The following is a 19,750-nucleotide window of genomic DNA, read 5'->3' on the forward strand; positions in this document are numbered from 1 at the left end:
GCTCATGGTTTTCAAGGAGCCAGAAAGAAGCCTTTTTTACCCAAGTTTATGTGGTACAACGTGTGTTTTGTGCTTAGATACAGCCTGGAACAGATGCTAGCACTTTTTACGCACTTGAAGTCTATGCTGATGGACACTGACCTGTAAAGGCCTAAGTCATACAGCAGAAGAACCCCACCATTTTTAAAAGTAAACAAAATGAGTATCTTAAATCAGGAATCTGAGATATAGGTGAAAATCTGAGAGTGAAAAAAATCAAACAATACCCAAGAGGGACATAAGATTGAGTCAGCCTTGGACAAAGACCTGTAGATATTGCCATTTGGTAAATACAGAATTTGGGTCAAACAGCTTCATATGACCATTTCTAATCTGTGCAACTGCCTCAAAAATTAACATTTTACGGTAATTGAGCTGGCACAAGGCATGGATCTGTTGCACCATCTCCAAGTTATTCAGTTCCCAGTGCCAAACAAATCCAACTATATGACTACTCCATATCTTCTCATTAGTGATCCCTACTTGAAGTTCTCTTTGATAATGGAGCCGGAAGAGATCTACACACCCAGTGGCTACTTCCGTAACTACTGACTGCTCAGGAACAGAGTGAACATAGCATTCTCTCATCCAGAGAATGTAGAGGGCAACACATGATCTGTCAAAAGAGCAAGAAAGTGTATCCATGATATCTAAGAAGTGGGATTGCTTATGCTGTTCATTTTATATACATTCTCATATTTGTGGTCCTATAAGGCATTTAGTGTATAGCAGGGACAGACCCCAATAAGTCACATCCCTTTGGAATGATCATATTGACCCAATGATAGATGGCCATCACTTCTCACCTCCTTTTATGCTTCTTTGCTTTAGCAGAAAGTGAGCAGCATGCAGATCACAGGATCTCTCTTCAATACCAACAGAAACCGTAAAGGAAAAAAGCTAATGCAGGAGAACAGCCTTATTGTTTAACAGGCAATACTGCAAAATTGGTGCTTCACTTCTTTACCACTCGTTTTATGTTTTCACCTTCCATATTTGAAGAGGGTTTGTGCCACCACACACTGACTATCCAGTCTCAGCAGACAGATGGATTGTAAAGTATTGCCACAGAGACAGATACACTCATGCCATGGAGAGTTTTTTTCAGCCCTGCCCAAGGCCAAGAAAAATGTTCAGAATCTTCATGTCAGATTAGAAAAGGCCACAACCAATTTTTCCTCTTTTTCTTTTTATTAAAAAGTTACCAATCGGAACGCCTAGGTGAATCTAAGAGATTAACCCCAGTATTCCGTGTGCCTTTAAGAATATACCATGTTCCTGGTGCGGGTGTAGAATTTTCCAAGTTAACATGGGCAACCATTAAAAGGAAATCAGTTGACTATGAGTATACAGAGTACAAACAACATAAGACAAAGTAATAAGAGTGGAATGCTCCATAGCCTGAACTGCCGCACCCCCACCAACCCCTTTGCAAAATACATAATATGGTCACACCTACAAAACAAAAAACAAAACAAAAAAAATTTATGGTGAATACTATCTCCCCTCCAAATATATAAGTTACCCATTCAGAAAGTAGGCTCATACACCTCCATCTCCCTTCAGAGGCTGTTGTACATGTGACCTACATAAAAGTTTTAGGACTGTCCTCTGGAATGTAAGTAATCTTTTCTGGGATTACTGTTACCCCTTTAAATGTAGAGAGCCCATATGAAGAGTGATGGCATTCCCCGAAAGTGAACAGGCATGTATGTATGTGTGCACCGATAATGTCATATACAAATGTTAGCTTAATAAGTCTTGCCCTGATCTCCTAGGGAGTGGCTGGGAACAGACGCCTCCCCAGAGCCCTCTTCTCAAAGAGAGTAAATCATTTATCACCCAAGTCTAAGATTTTACCTTATTGGAGAAGGGTGTTTTCTCCAGACCTTTTGCATTCTCTGACTTGCTGTTTTTTTCGGCGGATTCTTTAGTTTCCATGGATGGTTTCCGGGGTTTTTCAAAAATGTTTATCCCCAGGATCTGGGCTACCTTGTCAAGCTCAGATTGCTTCTTCTCTGCTGCATCAGACTCCTTGTGCAGCTCAGAAATCTCCTTCATAATGTTTTCTTGTAGCCGGTTCACCTCTGCTAATAAAGGGTCTTTGTGCCCATCCTTCTCCCGCCTTTTCTTCCGCAGCATCTCCCCTGAGCCAAACGAGGAGGTAGCGGAGTAGGAAGCGCAAGAGGAAAATCATGTTAAAACACGTACAATTATTCCAGTCAGATAATTAACTGTTAAATGTATAAAATACCTAGGAAATATCTACGTTAGAGTTTTTGACAAGAAAGGAAAGAAGGATGAAGCTGTGCTCTTGGGAAATAGGCACAATGGAGACAGCTCACACCCCAAGAGAGAAACTTAAATTTCCCTCTTACTGTGTGACCAAACAAGCAGTCCTTGGCTTTCCTTGCATTGCTCCACAAATGGATCTCAAACTCTATCCTGAAGGACTCTTTTTCCTGGGGTGAAGGAATAATTCAATCTTTTGTTGGTTAAACAAAAGTTTGAAATTACTCAAAAATATGTTTGACTCTGTTAAAAGATTGCTTGCACTGTTGTTGTATCCATGTTGGTTCCAGGATATGGGAGAGATAAGATAGCAAGGTAGTATCTTTTACTGGACCAACTTCTGTTGGTGGAAGGTACTAACTTTCAAGCTACACAGAACTCTTCTTCAGGTCTGGGGAAGGAAATCAGAGTGTCTGCACTAAATACAGGTTAGCATAGATTGTAATTGTATTTAGCTCAGACACTTGGATTTCCTTCCCCAGACCTGAAGAAGAGCTCTGTGTAGCAAAAAACTTGTACCTTCCACCAGCAAAAACCGGTCCAATAAAAGATATTACCTCAACTATCTTGCCTCCCCAAAGAGGAATTTATCCTCTCTCTCCAGATTAGATTTACTAAAAACAAGTAAGTCAAAGGCAAATTGACAGGCCCCCATTTCTGCTACATTAACACACTGCAATGTACAAAGTGAAGTAAATTTAATTTGTCAAGTTGCTCAATGGCACATTTTAGAAAGTTGGGCACAAGTCCTGGCCTACACACTTTGGGTTAGTACAAAGAGATTCCAATTCCAAAGGCAGTGTAAGCAACTGCTGGTTACAGAATGGCTGCTTCATTTTCCTACATGCGTGATGGTAATGCAGTTACAGTCACTGCTTTCTAAAAAAAATTCTGGGGTGGGAAAAAATTAAATCTCATATTCTAGACTATTATTCTGATCTGTACTCATATTCTAGACTATTATTTTTGATCTGTACTTATTCTGATTTGTACTACGACATAGGGCCTTTGGAGCACATCCTGGGAGAAAAGGGAAGGAAGAGAATAAGCATTATGTACCTTGTTGTTTACGTAGCCTATCTAATTCAGTCTTGAGATAATAGAGCTTCTTCTGCCTTGCTTCTCTGTCATTCTTCAGTTTCTCTCTCTCTTCTATGACCTAAAAAGATTGGGAAGAGAAGGGCATGAAACTCCCATCTCCTTCCAGCACAGATAAAACAATACTGCAAAAGTGATTACTAGGACCCCTTTGCAGTTAATTGGATGTCAGTCACTTATTCTAATCACTGTTCTCAAAATAATCTTTTGTTGTTAACTTTTTAATATAATAAACAAATCCACTCCTTTTTTTAGCATTTTAGGTTACTTTTTGTATCTGTGTCAATTTTTCAATCCAACGAAAACCCAAGAAAAAAAAAAAGTCACCAATGTATCTAGACTTGAAATGCATTAACTCTTGTTGCTGCTACTGCACTGGTAAATGCAGTTACTCTCAGAAAATCTAGTTTAACTTTTTAAATAATTAAATCATCAGTAAGTTATGGGAGAGAGTACAAGGCTCATGTTAATCCACTGCAAGCCAATGACATCCATTTGTAGAATATGGCCTTTTGGCAGAGAATAAACCAAATCCATTAGTTTACAAACTCTTTTTACATTATGACTGGGATTTTCAAAAGCACTCAGGTGTTGGCCTACTGATTTCACTGAGTGCAGAGTTAGTCCAAGGTAGAGCCCTTTTGAAAATCCTTCACTATATCTTCACAGCCTGCACACTTCAATGAAAACAAATGAAAAACTGACTGCCTAGCCCTACGTCTAGCTTTCACCACTTACACCCTCCTTGGCTTTAACAATTTAGTTTTTGTTTCAGTGCTACCAAACAGTTTGTAATGCTCTGTGTTTTGAAGCACAACCCACATCTGTTGAGTACCTGGATGCTGTCAGCTTCTTCTATAACACAGCTAGAGATGGGGACTGGGAATTCATAGTGCCTATTTTCAATGTTTTCTAAATGGAAACCTATTTACAATGTTCCTGTTCTAAGGAAAACATTTACAATGAAATTATAAGCTTTGTTTCCACTTCTCCTCATCCCCTCCAGCTTTGTTTTTTAACAGACCCTCCAGGTTTTGTTACCTAGGAGAATCTGGCAGCATCCAAAGACTCGCCAAGAGTTCATCACTGGTCCCTCCCATACAAAAAACAAAATGGGATACAAGTTAACATTAAGTCTTAACCTTGTTGTAACCACAAAGTGCTGAAAGGATATCATCAGTTTGAGAACCAGTCAAATTTTAAGAGTGAAGTATTTTCAGGTCCCCCTAACAATCAAAGTTGTATGCTACTTTTATTCTAGGAGTGCTTTATCAGTAGGAATATCTGTACTTTATGCTGGCAAAGAACTCCTAGCGTGGATGCAGCCATACCACCAAAGCTGTGCTTTATTCCAGTACACTAAGACCCTGTCCCAACAAGCTGGTAAAAGCATAGTTTTGCCACTATAACTGCATCAACACTAGGGGCTTCTGCCAGTACAGCTATGTTAGCCAGGGATCACACCTCTTCACACTATATAGCTATGCTGGCAGAAGTCTATAGCACAAATACAGGAAAATATGATTGTAAGGCTATTTTAAAAACATTTTTCAATCCTTGATCCTATGTGAAAGGCCCACACAAACAGGCAATCTGACTATACAAAAGATATAGTGAAATTAACTATACAAAAAATGCTGTCAAATGCACTAAGTAAATTTAAAAAGCAAAGAACAATATTTTTTCCTATAATCTCCTCTACTTCTTAGAACCTTTGGAGATACTTGAAACAAATGTAGCAAATTTTTTTTTTGAAAAATGTGATGTTTAATCTGGTCCTTTAATACCTATTTAAGAATTTCTAATGGATCCAGCACTGTGCTATCAGTACATTGTATTAAAAAAAAAAAATCAGAAAAGCTTGTTTACCTTCAAAGGCTCAACAGTTCCACATCTCACCAGAAAATAGTCTTTTCTCTAACAACTATTTTTCCTGCTGATACATAAAAAACTCACCTACTACTGTCAATACTCCAAGCTCCTATAATGTTTTAAGCATAACACAGTGGTCTTCATGTATTCCTCAGCCATTTCTTAGCTGGCTGCAGATGATCAGCTTTGCATCTCCCTCCCGAACTGCTCAGCAACAGCCCAAGAGCATATGACTTGTTGCAGCTTAAGTGAATTCAGTGTAAATATTGTTAAACTGCAAGCGCACAGAAAAACATGCTTCTGAAGATGAAAAGCCAATTATTTCATCAGAGCATCAGCAGCAACTAGCAATCTAACCAAGAAACCTTGCTGTGTCAAAAGGGATTGAAAAACAAACACAGATACAAGTTATGATTCTCAATTTGAGTGGTTTAGCCAAATATTTATAATTCCAAATAATACACTCACCTTCTGCTTTTGAGCTGCCCGATTTTTTTCATCGGAGATCTTTTCCGTGGTACTTTTGAGTGGGCGTGTGGCAAGTCGAAGGGGCATTTTGGAGTAAGTGGTAGTGGTGATGGGGATGTGCATGAGCACAGAGTCACTTCTCTTGATATTCTGGGAACCTCTGCCCATGGAAACTGTCTCAATCACCCGGAGGTTTGGGCGTGTGGGATTTGCTGGTATTGCCATTGTGAGAAGCGATGGCAGTGTAGGGTTACGCTGCTGGGGAGGGGGGTACATGGGCCAGCCAGAGGCTGCATAAGCCATATAGTGCCCATATGCATCATAGCCGTGAGGGGCTATTGTGGGAGATGGATAGTTTTGCGGCATCTGAGCTGCAGTGAATTGTGGATAGTTTGGAATTTGGTACTGGGAAACAGAAGTAGGGGCCAAACTGGCAGGAGCAGGCGGCGCAGAAGGGATTAGAGACACAGAAGGAACAGACTGATTTGGTGGGCAAGCAGGTATCTCCTGACCCACAGCTTTGCTTTGAGAGTATTCTGATTTCTGGAGAGAGGATGTCTCTTTGGATGGCTGGAAAGAGCCAGGAGGTGATGCAGAGCGCTGCCGGCTTGACTCTGGAGAACGAGTGTCACTCCGGCTGCGGCGCATCTCCCAGGATTCCAGTCTGCGGGCATCTGAAGAGCGACGATCAGGAGAATGAGATGCCAGCTTTTTGCCATGGAGGCGTTCCTGCGTGCGGACAGCCAGTTTGCCAATTTCAGCCACCCCAATGTCAAGCCCAATGGTTTTGAGCAAGTCATGAATCTTTGCATATTCTGTGTTGGACTCTTCTAGAGAATCTAGTTTTACAGCTGGAGAAGGAGGGGGACTGACTTTCTGGTTTGTAACTTCACTCCCACAACTCACTGGGGGCTTTTGAACAGAGGAAGATTCTGTTTTTGAGTCTTCATCCTCATCACCATAAAGAAATTTTTCTTCATCCTCAATGTCAGGAAAGCTGCGCCTTCTCTTTTCTTGAGCACTGGCAGAATCAGCCATCGTGCCCAGAATGCGGGAGAAGCCACTGCCATCCTGACTGGCCCTCTCATGAGGGAGCAGGAAGTCAGTATGACGGTCTGCAGGCTCTGATTTTGGTTCCAACTTCTCCTTCTGACTTAAGAAGTTTCCAAACTTCTTTTCAAATGTAAAGTTGTCATTGGGAAGCCCAGGAAGTGAACTCCACTCATATACACCGTCATGCAACTCCTTGTTTGCTGACTCCACAGAGTCTGTGTTAAACCGTTTGAGAAAGTTCTCCACTTCAGAGGCAAAAGGAGTGCTGCTGCTGCTCTGGGACAAAGATGAATGACTTGAAAGAAGAGGGACATCTTTGCTGGATGGAGAGCTGCTTGGAAAGCCCTCAAGCTGAAAAAGAAAAGAATGTTTATTACAGCACCCCAAAAGGGGGATAAGCATCTCAGAATACAAATAAAAAGACATGGTCACTTCACCTGAAGAGTTTACAATCAAAAATTTAGAAAAGACAACACATGAGAGCAACAAACCATGGAAAGGGAACAAAGGAAAAGAAGGTAAGTATTATAAAAAAGATCATGTAGTTACTTGGGAAGTCATGAAGATGTTTTCATGGGTGCTTAAGAGAATACACATGCACAATCACTTAGCATTTTATTACAAGTTCTCAGCAGCCTCACAAATTTAAGTTTTCTTCCGTGAACTTCTATGAGATAGAGAGCTAAGCCACAGGTTTTAATCATGTATCTAAATAGATCAATCTCAAATACAGGTAAGACTGTGTGGGGATTGGGGCTATTGTCAATCACTTATATACAGGGTATACATGTAACTCATTCTCCCTTGAATAAGGCTTCCTCTAATATATCTAGCAGAGACCCTTCACTTTCAGAGTATCCTCTACTACAAACACCACCACTACAAAACCAAAGCAGATCAATATGAGATTTTGGTTGAAGTGATGTACTGAAACGTGAGGCAATGCCAAGCATCCCTTTTATCACAATAATGCTAAATGCATACCAATGAGCTTTTATTGCTAGCCTTAATTGGTGACTGAACTATGTAATCTTATTTCTCATAACAAACATGGTTGAGCCTGATCAGTACTTGAATGGGAGACCAATTAAAAATGCAAGATATTGTAAAAAGTAATACTGATACTCAGTAGGTGGCTCTCTTCACTGAGCCATTTCTAATCTAATCTAACAATCCATGTCAAAATGTTAGGCTTTGTCTTCACTACCCGCCGATCCGGCGGGTAGCAATCGGTTTTTCGGGGATCGACTTACCGCGTCTAGTGAAGACGCGGTAAAATCGATCCCTGATCGCTCTGCCGTCGACTCCGGAAATCCACCTCGGCAGGAGGCGGCAGCGGAGGCGGCGGCAGCGGTCGACTTTCCCGCGTCCTCACCGCTAGGTAAGCCGACCTAAAATACGCAACTTCAGCTACGGTATTCACGTAGCTGAAGTTGCGTATCTTAGGTCGGACCCCCGCTGCAGTGTAGACCTAGCCTTAGACTGGAAATGATTTAGTGAAGAGTTCTAGGGGCACTGTAGCTGGAGGTGCCACTCAACTAGTATACTGACTTGCTTGTGTTACTAAAGATACTATACCACTTTCTGTAAAACTTGGCACTGATCCCAGTGCCCTGGCTAAATTGCAGCCAGGGCATTTCATTCTGCCTCCCTAAATTCTGTTTCCGTACGAGAGTCTTCTTAACTGCCCTAACTATCGTGTGGCACTACCATGAACTGCTGAATATCTGCAAAGTTACACCCTCCAACCCAGATGCAGATGCACCATTTATTCCTGATTGTATACCCATCCACCCAGCTATCATAGCTTTAACATAACGCAAAATTCAACACACACAAAAACAGGCAATGCAAAGATTCAGGTTCCGACACATTAACCTAGTCACATTAAACATATGTAACATCTTTTATTCCTCCTTTTCCTCTCTAAATATACAGGTTTAATATATTTGTTTAAGTTATTACATGTATACTGTACCATCAAATATATAATATGTGCATCTTGGCTGAGTTAATGTTGCTGCTATTTGGCCTTTCGCATCTCCTGACTTAACACTTATTTAACTGTGGGGGCCTTCTTTAGAATTTCAGCTCATGTGTGCGTGTTTAAGGGGTAGGGGAGGGAGTATATCTTAATTCTGGACCTATGCGGATGGCACTAAAGCACAAGATTTCCCCACATAGCTATCACTTCTCTGGACAATCCTTGGTAGAGTTCCACCCTGCACGTAAATGAAGATGTTTAAAAGGAGGACACAGATATCTGATGCCCTGAGACATAAGAAACTAGGGAAAGTGGCCACAAGTGGTCCTAAGGTACAGAATCATAGAATGTCAGGGTTGGAAGGGACCTCAGGAGGTCATCTAGTCCAACCCCCTGCTCAAAGCAGGACCAATCCCCAGACAGATTTTTGCCCCAGATCCTTAAATGGCCCCCTCAAGGATTGGACTTACAACCCTGGGGTTAGCAGGCCAATGCTCAAACCACTGAGCTATCCCTCCCCCACGAATTGCCCCAGAGAGCAATTGCGGCTTCTGTAATTAACTGTACTGGATCAAACTCCAGGACAGGGAGGGCAACCTGCAAGAGACGCACCAATAGGACAGACTGAATTAAGGATAATTGTTCTATCAGAGAAAGGAAAAGGCAGGAGGACTGAAGATCAAATTAATGCAGTGGAGTGCAAAGTGACTGTTCTGAGAAGTAAAGAAATAGTTGAGGGTCAAACCTGCATCGGGGACTCCATTTCCACCTCCACTCGTTTCTTCAGGATAGATTTTTTGGGCATAGATGGCGCTTCATCAGGTCTGTATAAGTACTGAGTCTCAGAAGACTGCAGAGTGCTAGTCAAGCCAGGGATCACGTATCCACTGCCAGACAGATCATGGTTCAAGTTTCTGCTCCGTTCTTCCTCTTCTCTTTTCCTCCTGGCACGGTCAAGCTCCCGGAACTCTTCACCCAGATATGATGGGCTGTGGCTTCGGCCACGGCTCCGTCTGCGATAATTCCGTGTTCCTAATGTGAAACCATGATGATCCCCACTCATGCCATGCATCTTCTCATCCTTGTCGTACCGAGGGCGCTTCGCTTCTCGCCCTCTCTCCTCTGGTCTTGGTGGGTAGGAGGATTTCCTGAGTTTATCACTATCTCTGTCAGGTCCCCTTGGCAGTTCTTCACGATGACCATAGTGTGGACTGTAGTCTGACCGGTGGAGGAATACATCCCTGTTGCGGTAGTCCTCATCATGCCTCATTATGTAGGGACTGGAAGATGGATCTTCATGAGAGGGATATCGTTCAAGGCCTCGAGGGCATGGGAGGCCTCTGGTAAATATTGGACCATCAGCCATGTCATCCCTGGTAAGAGAGGCACATGGAGTTAAATCTACGTCAGTGAGTCAGAGGAAAAGTTTTTCAGTCTCTTACTCTACAGTAGCAAGACTTCATATTGTTTTCAAATGGCAGCGTTGAACTCATGGCATAAGTGAAAAGCAGCACCTCAGAAGCAGGGAAGAGGACCATCAGTATTATATACATATGGTACTTCACCCCATCCTATGGGATCACTCTCAAATACAGAAGTCCAAACACAAACACAAACTGCAGGAGGACAGCCAGGATTTAATACAGGGAACTGATCAATAGAATACTTCAGTTTTGTGAAGGAAAAAGGCTACATACATGATTTCTAAATTGCATTACTACTAAGTTTCAGGTTTCAGAGTAGCAGCCGTGTTAGTCTGTATCCGCAAAAAGAACAGGAGTACTTGTGGCACCTTGGAGACTAACAAATTTATTAGAGCATAAGCTTTCGTGGGCTACAACCCACTTCTTCGGATGCATAAGTTTCAGGCCACAAAAGACTCCTCCCCCCACTCTACTAGGTACTCTGGTTGTGTTACATAGGAATTATTCAGGATAACTTAGCTTTGCATTGCACACGTGGCCAGATCTTCAACTGGTTTAAAATCAGCTATGCAGATTTACACTAGCTGAGGATCTGGGCCATGAATTCTAGCCAGTTTTTGTGCATGGGTTATCAGTGAACACATTTCTAGTGTACCAGAAAAGATGCTTTGGAACCTCTTCAAACTTCAAGAGGACACCAAAGCAGTGAAGTCTGTACATGTAAGAAAATCACTCCTTTGTTCTAGCCTCAGTTTAGATGAAAAGAGTATATATTATGTATGATATGCTGATGGTTAGTACAACACCAAATCAGCACCTTCTTTGGTGACTGCTCCCTACTAACACTCCCCAGTGCAGGGATGCCCTCTTTAAGAATGTTTTTCCCCCAGTATGCCTTTCTGGGATCAGCCTTTAACAGAGCAGTCCTGAAGTGGCCATTTTGCAACTGGCAACTGCTGGGTGTATCTCTATCTCTTCCATCTAGTAAGTACCTGTTAAGCTTTCCCCTGATTTCCCCATTTTCTTCTTATTGGGAAGATGGCGCATTTTCACAGTACATAAAACTGATGCCTGTACTGGACGTCTTGTAAAACACTGCTAATTACAGCTTACTTTATAGACCAGTATTTGACACAGTGAAATTATGATATTTCGGCAAGAACGCTGAAAGCAAAATGAAACTGGAACAAGGATCTGGGGAATCCAGAACTTCTTCCCAAGAGCTGCATGTAAGAACAGTCTTCTATAATATGGAGGGGTCACTAGCAAACTATTTCTTCAGTGGCATTAAGGTTGTGTTCAGGTTTCAATTAAGTGTTATTTAAATCCCTTTTGAGCATGAAAACAAATACTGCTGTTAGCCTAAGTTCTAGAGTACTTTTTTTATGCAAGTCGGACATGTGACCCCGTAGAAAAATTTAGGGCTGGTGTCTAACTGCTTTGGATCCCTCTCCTATAAAAGACTTAACAGTTCAAACTTTCAGGAAAGGTAGCTCTAAAAGTCTCATGTATTGGGTAGTTTTTAAATAAAAATATTAAAAGGCAACTAACTTATTTGGGAATTTACTTGCCCTGTAATTTTGCTTCTCTGAAGAATTCATCTTGCAGGATTCTCATACATGACATGCACTGGAGTCATGGGAATTTCCCCTGTCTCTCAATACTTTTGAGCCTCTGAAGCACATGTAGAGTAGCTTGAGGGGTCTGCCATACTGAGCATGGTTCAACCTCAGGTACCCAAACATTCTAGCTAGTTCCTTTCAACAGCAGGAAACAAAAGTGCCCTGTAAGCCTCTAATGAAACAAAAAGAATAGGGAAAAATCTCCCTCAAGTAATCAACATGCCACATAAGGGATGGACAATGGATATATGATTGTCTAGAGGATGAAACCCCAAGCATATCATCTCCTATTCAAAAAACTCCAGAAATCTGAGAAGGGATGGGTGAATGCATGTGATACTTGCCAAAAGACATCTTCAAAGAATCAGAATTACAGTAAATATATTCCCATCTCTAAAGATATCAAACAGATCATTACCATTAAAAATCCTAAGCATTAAAATGACTGGAAATGACGAGATAAGGTAGTCTGCATAAGTATTCTATTCCTTTTACAGTTTATACATTGTTAATAACAATACTGATATGTGAAAATTCATCTTCCTCATGCAGTAATTCAACTCTGAGCCACAAGACAATTCTCAACACACTTCATATGTCACTGATTGAATGCTTTACATAGTCAGACATACAAATTTAGTGATGGATATACACCGAAAAAGTTCATTAGCGCTGTCTTTGGATCAGAGTTAAGGTGGAAGTAGGAATTAACAAGCTTCTACTGTATCCTAAAGTAAAACGCACCCAAGTTGACTACATGATCAGATGTTTCTAGCTTTGGCTTCTGACAACATACACAAAATAAGCACCAAAATATTTATACCACAGTAACTGAAAATAACTTGCACACATATAAAAGCTGGTACTTTCACCACTATAGGGCACAGCTGACTAACTTATTCTTCACTTTCAGGAAACACCTTTTCAGTACCACCCCCTCCTATTCCTGAGATCTGACTACACCCAGAAAAAATGCATGAAAACGTCATGGGGAGTAACTGATGCACATTACCAAATACCTTCAGCTGACTTTTTTCTGCAATTAACTGTGTCACTCTCACTAGCCAAGTGGCAATCAACAATCCTTATGAACTCTGATTACAGAAGGCAACTTAAGGGGAACATTTAATGATATCTCAGAGGGGAAGGAGTAGAAATTGTGTCATGAGTATAATCAGAAAAGGCACCAAAAATACATTCTGGACAGCAAAGAAACATGGATTTAACAGACCGTCACACTGGAGAGCAAAGGATATAACACACCTGTATACAGGGGCTGGGGACATATGAAACGACTGCTTATCCTACAGTAACTGTGGTTCTTCAAAATATGCTGTCCATATACATTCCATTGTGGGTGTGCCTGCACCCCACACACTTGGCCAGCAGTTTCCATTGGGACTGCACCTGTGCCCTGAGTGTCCGCAAGCCTCCCACCGTGAGGGCATAAAGGGTGAGGCAACCCCAACCACATCTCTGTTCCTTCACCAATAGAGAATCCAGGGATTACAGGATTCCCCAGTAGCGAGGAGGAGGATGGATCATGGAATATTTGTGGACAATGCATCTCAAATAGCCACAGCTACTGTAAGGTAAGTAACAGTTTCTTTGCCTTTGACACGGTCCCTCACCAAATGTTCTTAAGCAAAGCAAGCAGTCATGGGATAAAAGGAAAGGTCTTCTCATGGACTGGTAACTGGCTTAAAGATAGGAAACAAAGGGCAGAAATAAATGGTCAATTTTCACAGTGGAGATAGGTAAATAGCAAGGCCCCCTAGGGACCTGTGCTGTTCAACATATTCATAAATGATCTGGAAAAAGGGGTTCACAATTAAATGGAAAAGTTTGCTAATGATACAAAATTACTCAAGATAGTTAAATTCAAAGCTGAATGTGAAAAGTTACAAAGGGATCTCAAAAAAATGGGTGACTCAGCAACCAAAATTGCAGATGAAATTCAATGTTGATAAATGCGAAGTAATGCATGCTGGAAAACAATCTCAACCATACAAACAAAGTGATGGAGTCTAAATTAGATGTTACCATTCATGAAAGAGATCTTGGAGTCATTGTGGACAGTTCTCCAAGAACATCTGCTCAATGTGCAATGGTAATCAAAAAAGCTAACAATGTTAGGAACCATTAGGAAAGGGATAGATAATAAGACAGAAAATATCTTAATGCCACAATATAAATCTATGGTATGCTCATACTATGAGTACTGTATGGAATTCTGGTCATCCCATCTCAAAAAAGATATATTAGAAGTGGAAAAAGTCCAGAGAAGGGCAACAATGACTAGGGGTATGGAACAGTTTCTATAAAATCATGAATGGTGTGACAAAAGTAAATAAGTGTTATTTATCCCTTCACATTACCACAAAAACCAAGGGTCATGCAATTAAATTAATAGGCAACACCTTTAAAACAAACATAAGGAAGTACTTCTTTACACAATGCACAGTCAACCTGTGGAACTCGTTACCAGGGGATGTTGTGAAGGCCAAAAGTATAACTGGGTTCAAAAAAGAATTAGATAGGTTCATCTATGGCTATTAGCCAAGATGGTCAGGGATACAATCCCATGCTTCTGGGACACCAGAAGCTGGGACTGGACAACAGGGGGTGGATCATTCAATAACTATCCTGTTCTGTTAATTCCCTCTGAAGCACCTGGCACCAACCACTGTCAGAAGACAGGATATTGGGCTAGGTAGACCATTGGTCCGACCCAGTATGGCCATTCCTATGTTTGAGTGTTTATCCATATATATTCCACTGTTGGTGACTCACTAGCAGTGACCTAGATCTGTGATTCTCGACCAGGGGTCTGGGGCCCCCTGGGGGGCAGTGAGCAGGTTTCAGGGGGTCCGCCAAGCAGAAGCCTGAGCAACTTAGCTTCACGGGGGCCCCTGTGGCGTGGGGCCCCAGGCAACTGCCCGGCTTGCTACCCCCTAATGACGGCCCTGGCTTTTATATGCAGAAAACAGTTGTCGTGGCACAAGTGGGCCGCAGAGTTTTTCTAGCATGTTGGGGGGGACCCCAGAAAGAAAAATGTTGAGAACCTCTGACCTAGATCACAGTAGGTGGGTGCTAGGAGCCTACCTAAACAATGATTATAAGCCAGCCCTACCAAAATGGGGATCAGATCTTGATGCTTCTACCACAGAGTAATGGTGAACCCCAGGTAGCTCCCCTATGTATCTCTTGTACGGAACATTTCTCAAAGAAGCTAAAGAAGCTGCCTGAGCTCTAGTGGAGTGAGCTGTAACACTCAATGGTGGATCTAAGTTGGTTACTTCATAGCACAACTTAATGATTGTAGAAATCCAGCTAGAAAGTCTCTGTGTGGATATGGTCTGACCTTTTACTCTATCTCCCTAAATTACAAATAATCTGGGGGTAGGGGATTCCCTAAATGATTTAGGGTATGTCTACTCTAGGAACTTAAGTAGACCTACATTAGGTCGACTTACAGCCACCGCAGTAATTACTGCAGTGGTGCATGTCCACACTAGCCTCCTTGGGTTGGTGGTGTGTCCCCTCACCAGGAGCGCCTCCACTGACCTAAGAGGGGCAGTGTTGGGAGCTGGTCTCTCAGCTCCACTAGCAGCTCCCTGCCGGGAGCTCAGCTGCCCCACAGGCTCCTGGCGTGTTGCCCCCGTCCCTTGCCTCCCCGGGGGAAGCCTCCCCATTCCCCGCCAGGAACAGGGGGGAAGACACCCGGGGCTTCTCACCCCCAGGGAGCGAGGTCCAATTGCCCCGGATTCTCTTCGTCCCCCTTTTCCCACCTGCTCCTCTTCAGGTTAATTTCACAGCTCTGAGTCCTGTTCCAATAGGAAAGTGCCCTACAAACATCTAGGCTGTAAAGTTTAGCGTTCCCTTTGCTGGAATGTGGCTTTGAAAAGAAAACAGGCAGATGTATTATGTGGTTGACATGGAATTTACAGAGTACCTTTGGCAAGAATTTTGGGTGAGGTCTCAAAATTACTGTCTTTATGAAAAAAACATGTATTTTGGTTCTGCCATAAAAGCTTGTATTTCCTCTACACTTCTGGTAGATGTTACTACTATCAAAAAGGCTGTTTTGATGGATAAATGGAACATGGAACATGTAGGCAGAATGCTCAAAAGGTGGACCCTTTAAACCTATCAGTACAAAGTTGAGATCCCAACAAGGGGAAAGCTTTCAGACTAGAAGATATACTTCCATAAGGTCTTTCAGGAACCTTGCTACTGTAGGATGTAAAAATACGGAATATCCCTGAATTGGATGGTGGAAAGCTCAGATGGCTGCCAGATGGCCCAGCCCCTCAGAGAACTCAAGAGTTCTTCAAGCACGGAAGGTATTCCAGTATGGCAGGTGCTAAACGGAGTCAACTGATGCTGCTGAGCGTACAGTGGAATCTTTTCCACTTGGCTGTGTAAGTAAGTGTCAGAGTCCTTTCTACTATGGATAAGGATGTTTTGTACTTAAGAGATACAGGTCCTTTCCACTGATGTTAACCACCCAGCATTCAGGCTGTGAGGTGCCAGGAAGGTGGATCTGGATGAAGAATCTATCCTCATCTTTGGGATATCACATCAGGCTCAACTGGACTGGAGGTTGAATGGAGAGATTCATCATGTCTGAGAGCCAGAGCTGCCTCAGCCATGCTGATGCTATCATGATGAACATGCGAGTCCTGCCTGAGTTTCTCTGAGAGTTCTTGGAATCAATGAAATATCAGGGTAAACATTAATTACGCCCGAGGGCCAGGGGATCAGGAATGCATCAGACTCTGACTCTGCCCATCTCTGGAGCAGATCTTGTGGCACTTCTTGTTCTCGTTAGTGGCAAAGAGGTGTATGGATGACCCCACTTAATGAATAGGTCTTGGATAATGGTATCCTTTACTGACTTTACTTTCTCCTTTTGGAGGAAGAAATCGATCAAAAACTCTAAAGCTAATTCAAGTAACTAACTGCTAAGTACCAAACTATTTACAATACAATGCATAGACCACACAGTAACCAAGAAATTTGGACATTACAAGTTCTGACTTTGACTCGTAGCTGGGGGGAGGATATCTAAGACACAGCTGGGGTCACTGTGCCCTTTATGCCCTCAGCTGGGATGTGGGAGGCATGAGGACACTCAGGGCACAGATGCAGCCCAGAGACTGCTGACCAAAAGAATTTGAACTGGAGTACATGAGGTGCATGTACGCCAACAGTGGATAGATATGGGCAAGCATTCCGAGTCTGGTTTAGCTGTTGCTTTTCATACTTTTTTAGCCCCATGTTCCTCACTACTTCTTTTACCATTTCAAATGAATAACAAAGCTTTATCAGGGAGTCAAAGTGAAAGCTGTTAATTTGTCTGAGGGAGGTAACGTCCCTCCCAGCAGGGCATTTTCACTTTTACATTAAAATAAACTAGGCCACTTCTAACCCTACAGCATGACCACAAAACATGATATATATACACCTATTGGAGAAAAGGAAGCAGTGGGGAATCCCCAACAGACAAATAAAGACAAGCCTTAAAGTTGTGACTATGCTCACAATTCTCTTTTGTATCATTTCCCTCCGCCTCCAGTACATGCTGCTATCCCCTGTGTATGTGCACCAGTTTTGGCTGGAAAACTAGTACCCTGCAAAGGGGATTTACAGATGAAACACTGATTACAAGAAAATTGAGCAGAAGGCTTAAAAGTGATAGTATTACCAACTAAACCCTAATTTGATTTACTGCAGCTGCTGGAACTTAATAACCTTAAAGAGCTTCTAAAGACAGGAAACATAATGAAAGGATTCTGCTCCGTTCCCCTCCTTTGGGCTACTACTGTTTGGGTATTTGCATGAAAACAGTATGTTTCAGTGCCTCCTCTGCACCTGCTGCTTAACCCCTCACCTGAATACACAACTGGCTGCAGTGATGATGATCACGAGGGACACAGACTCTATATAAAATGTTTTCCATCTCTGACTACTGTGTTCCTATGTCAAAGCAGATAACAATTTCAGTGGGGAAAAGAGGATTCAAGCTTTGAGTATTAGTTCTTTATTTCCTCTGCCCAGTTTCACCTGCTTTTCTGTAATAGACACTTTTAAACTATAGATGTCTATCTACAGATACTACTGTGAGGAGCATGTCACACCCAGGAAACCTCTTAACTAAGTGTACTCGTCTCCAAGTCCCATCAGTGGGACTTTTGGAATCCTAGCACTTCACTGAATTTTTGTCCTGTGAGAGACACTCTCCTTCTCAATGTCCTAGCAACAAAGCATGGCTTCTTGCCCAATTCCTAAAGGCTGCTTTTACATCTTGATGCCCACGCCATACAGCTTCCAGTCACTGCAACAGCTTTTCCCCAGCTAGAACACCCACTTTACTCTAGTGCTGTTATCTGGGCCTTTCTATGGCTCAAGCAAGTAGAGCATTCAACAAAAATTGCTTAAAGAACCTGGGGAGCTAAGCCTTAGAAGTCTTGGTTTAAACTAGAGCCAAGCCACTGTCTCACTCTATGGGATCCCAGTGTGCAGAGAATCATACCTGTCCATGTCACTGAGGTTATCAACTGGTGAGCCCAGTCGATCAGGCAGCCTCCTTCGCTCTGGTGTGTCAATGCAATACCGGTCATTACCAACAGTGATCCGCAAACTCTGCTCCAGTGATGACTCGGAACGGAGGCTCGGAGAACGTCTCTGCAATTGAAGAGAGAATGAAAGCCCAGCACAGGCATCTAAGTCTGTCCACCTCATCATATTAGACTTGGGAGCGGGGATCGTAAGAAATAAATCAATCATACCTCTTCTCCATTTATATAAAATTGCTATGCAACTTAAAAAAAGAAAGGGACTGATTGTAGTTCCTTCTCACCCTACATGCAACTAACAATCACTCTGTATTTACACTAGCTCCATAGGAACTTTTAAACTTGAAAATACCTTTGAAGAACTGCACTTCTGGAGGTAGAACAACAGAGAGGAAGAAGAGGAAAAAGAAGTTGTTCAGGAAATCCCAAAGTTGCTGTTGTGCTCCCCTCTTTGTTGGGGACAGCCAACTGCATGGATTGTGTACCCTGCAGTGCCAAGGAATTTTTGTGCACCTATAGCCGATATACTTACTGGGCAGGTCCTCTTGGCATAACGAGAGCCTGGGTCAATGACAGTGACATAGCCCATTACCAAAACTGGAAAGTGTTCCAAAAGGGGCTCTGCTACTTGACTCTAGTAAATGAATGCTCTACATCAGTAGTTCTCAACCAGGGGTACGCATTCCCCTGGAGGTACATCAACTCATCTAGATATTTGCCTAGCTTTACAGCAGACTACATAAAAAGCACTAGTGAAGTCAGTACAAACTTAAAATTTCATACAATGACCTGTTTATACTGCTCTATATACTATATCAGTGTTTCTCAACCTAGGGGTGGGAACCTCCGGGGGGGTCACAGGATGGGTTTAGGGAGTCACAAGTGCTGGGCCGGCATTAGTGGGAGGCAAGCAGGGGCCCCGCAAAGCTAAGATACATGCTGAAGCCCAAGCCCCACTGTTCACAGCTCAAACTGAAGCCCGAGCTCTACTGCCCAGGGCTGAAATCAGACACAAAAACTGTACCTGTTCTGTATCGTTTTGTAAGAAACAATACTATTTCCATCTCCTCAACAAGCCACCTATTATTTTGATGGAGCCTTGAAGACCACGTTCCAAACAAAGCCCTGGATTGCAATCACTATTCTATCTGAAGAGTGGGCAGGAAGATCTTTTAAAGCCCATCAACAAATTGAATGGCTGAAGGATTGCTGTTGAAGGGCACAATCGCCTTCCTATCCCCATGGCTGAGCAGCACCTGCACTAGGGTTTCTCAGCAAAAATTTCCATATGTTGCTAGTGCAGCTCTATCAGAGCAG

At 42.5% G+C, this 19,750-nt stretch overlaps 1 protein-coding gene across 1 annotated transcript in view; it reads right to left on the reverse strand.

The window, feature by feature from the left end:
- Positions 1-19,750, reverse strand: part of ZNF318 (zinc finger protein 318) — a 33,009-nt gene that overhangs the window by 7,513 nt on the left and 5,746 nt on the right. Inside the window, exons 2-6 of the mRNA XM_065401044.1 lie at positions 18,391-18,542; positions 9,552-10,179; positions 5,770-7,173; positions 3,391-3,490; positions 1,900-2,186 (exon numbers count right to left, since the gene is read on the reverse strand). Of these exons, the coding sequence (XP_065257116.1) occupies positions 1,900-2,186; positions 3,391-3,490; positions 5,770-7,173; positions 9,552-10,179; positions 18,391-18,542 (2,571 nt within the window). The remainder of the gene's footprint in view (positions 1-1,899; positions 2,187-3,390; positions 3,491-5,769; positions 7,174-9,551; positions 10,180-18,390; positions 18,543-19,750) is intronic.

This window comes from Emys orbicularis, chromosome 3, assembly GCF_028017835.1.
Source record: "Emys orbicularis isolate rEmyOrb1 chromosome 3, rEmyOrb1.hap1, whole genome shotgun sequence".
NCBI lineage: Eukaryota > Metazoa > Chordata > Testudines > Emydidae > Emys > Emys orbicularis.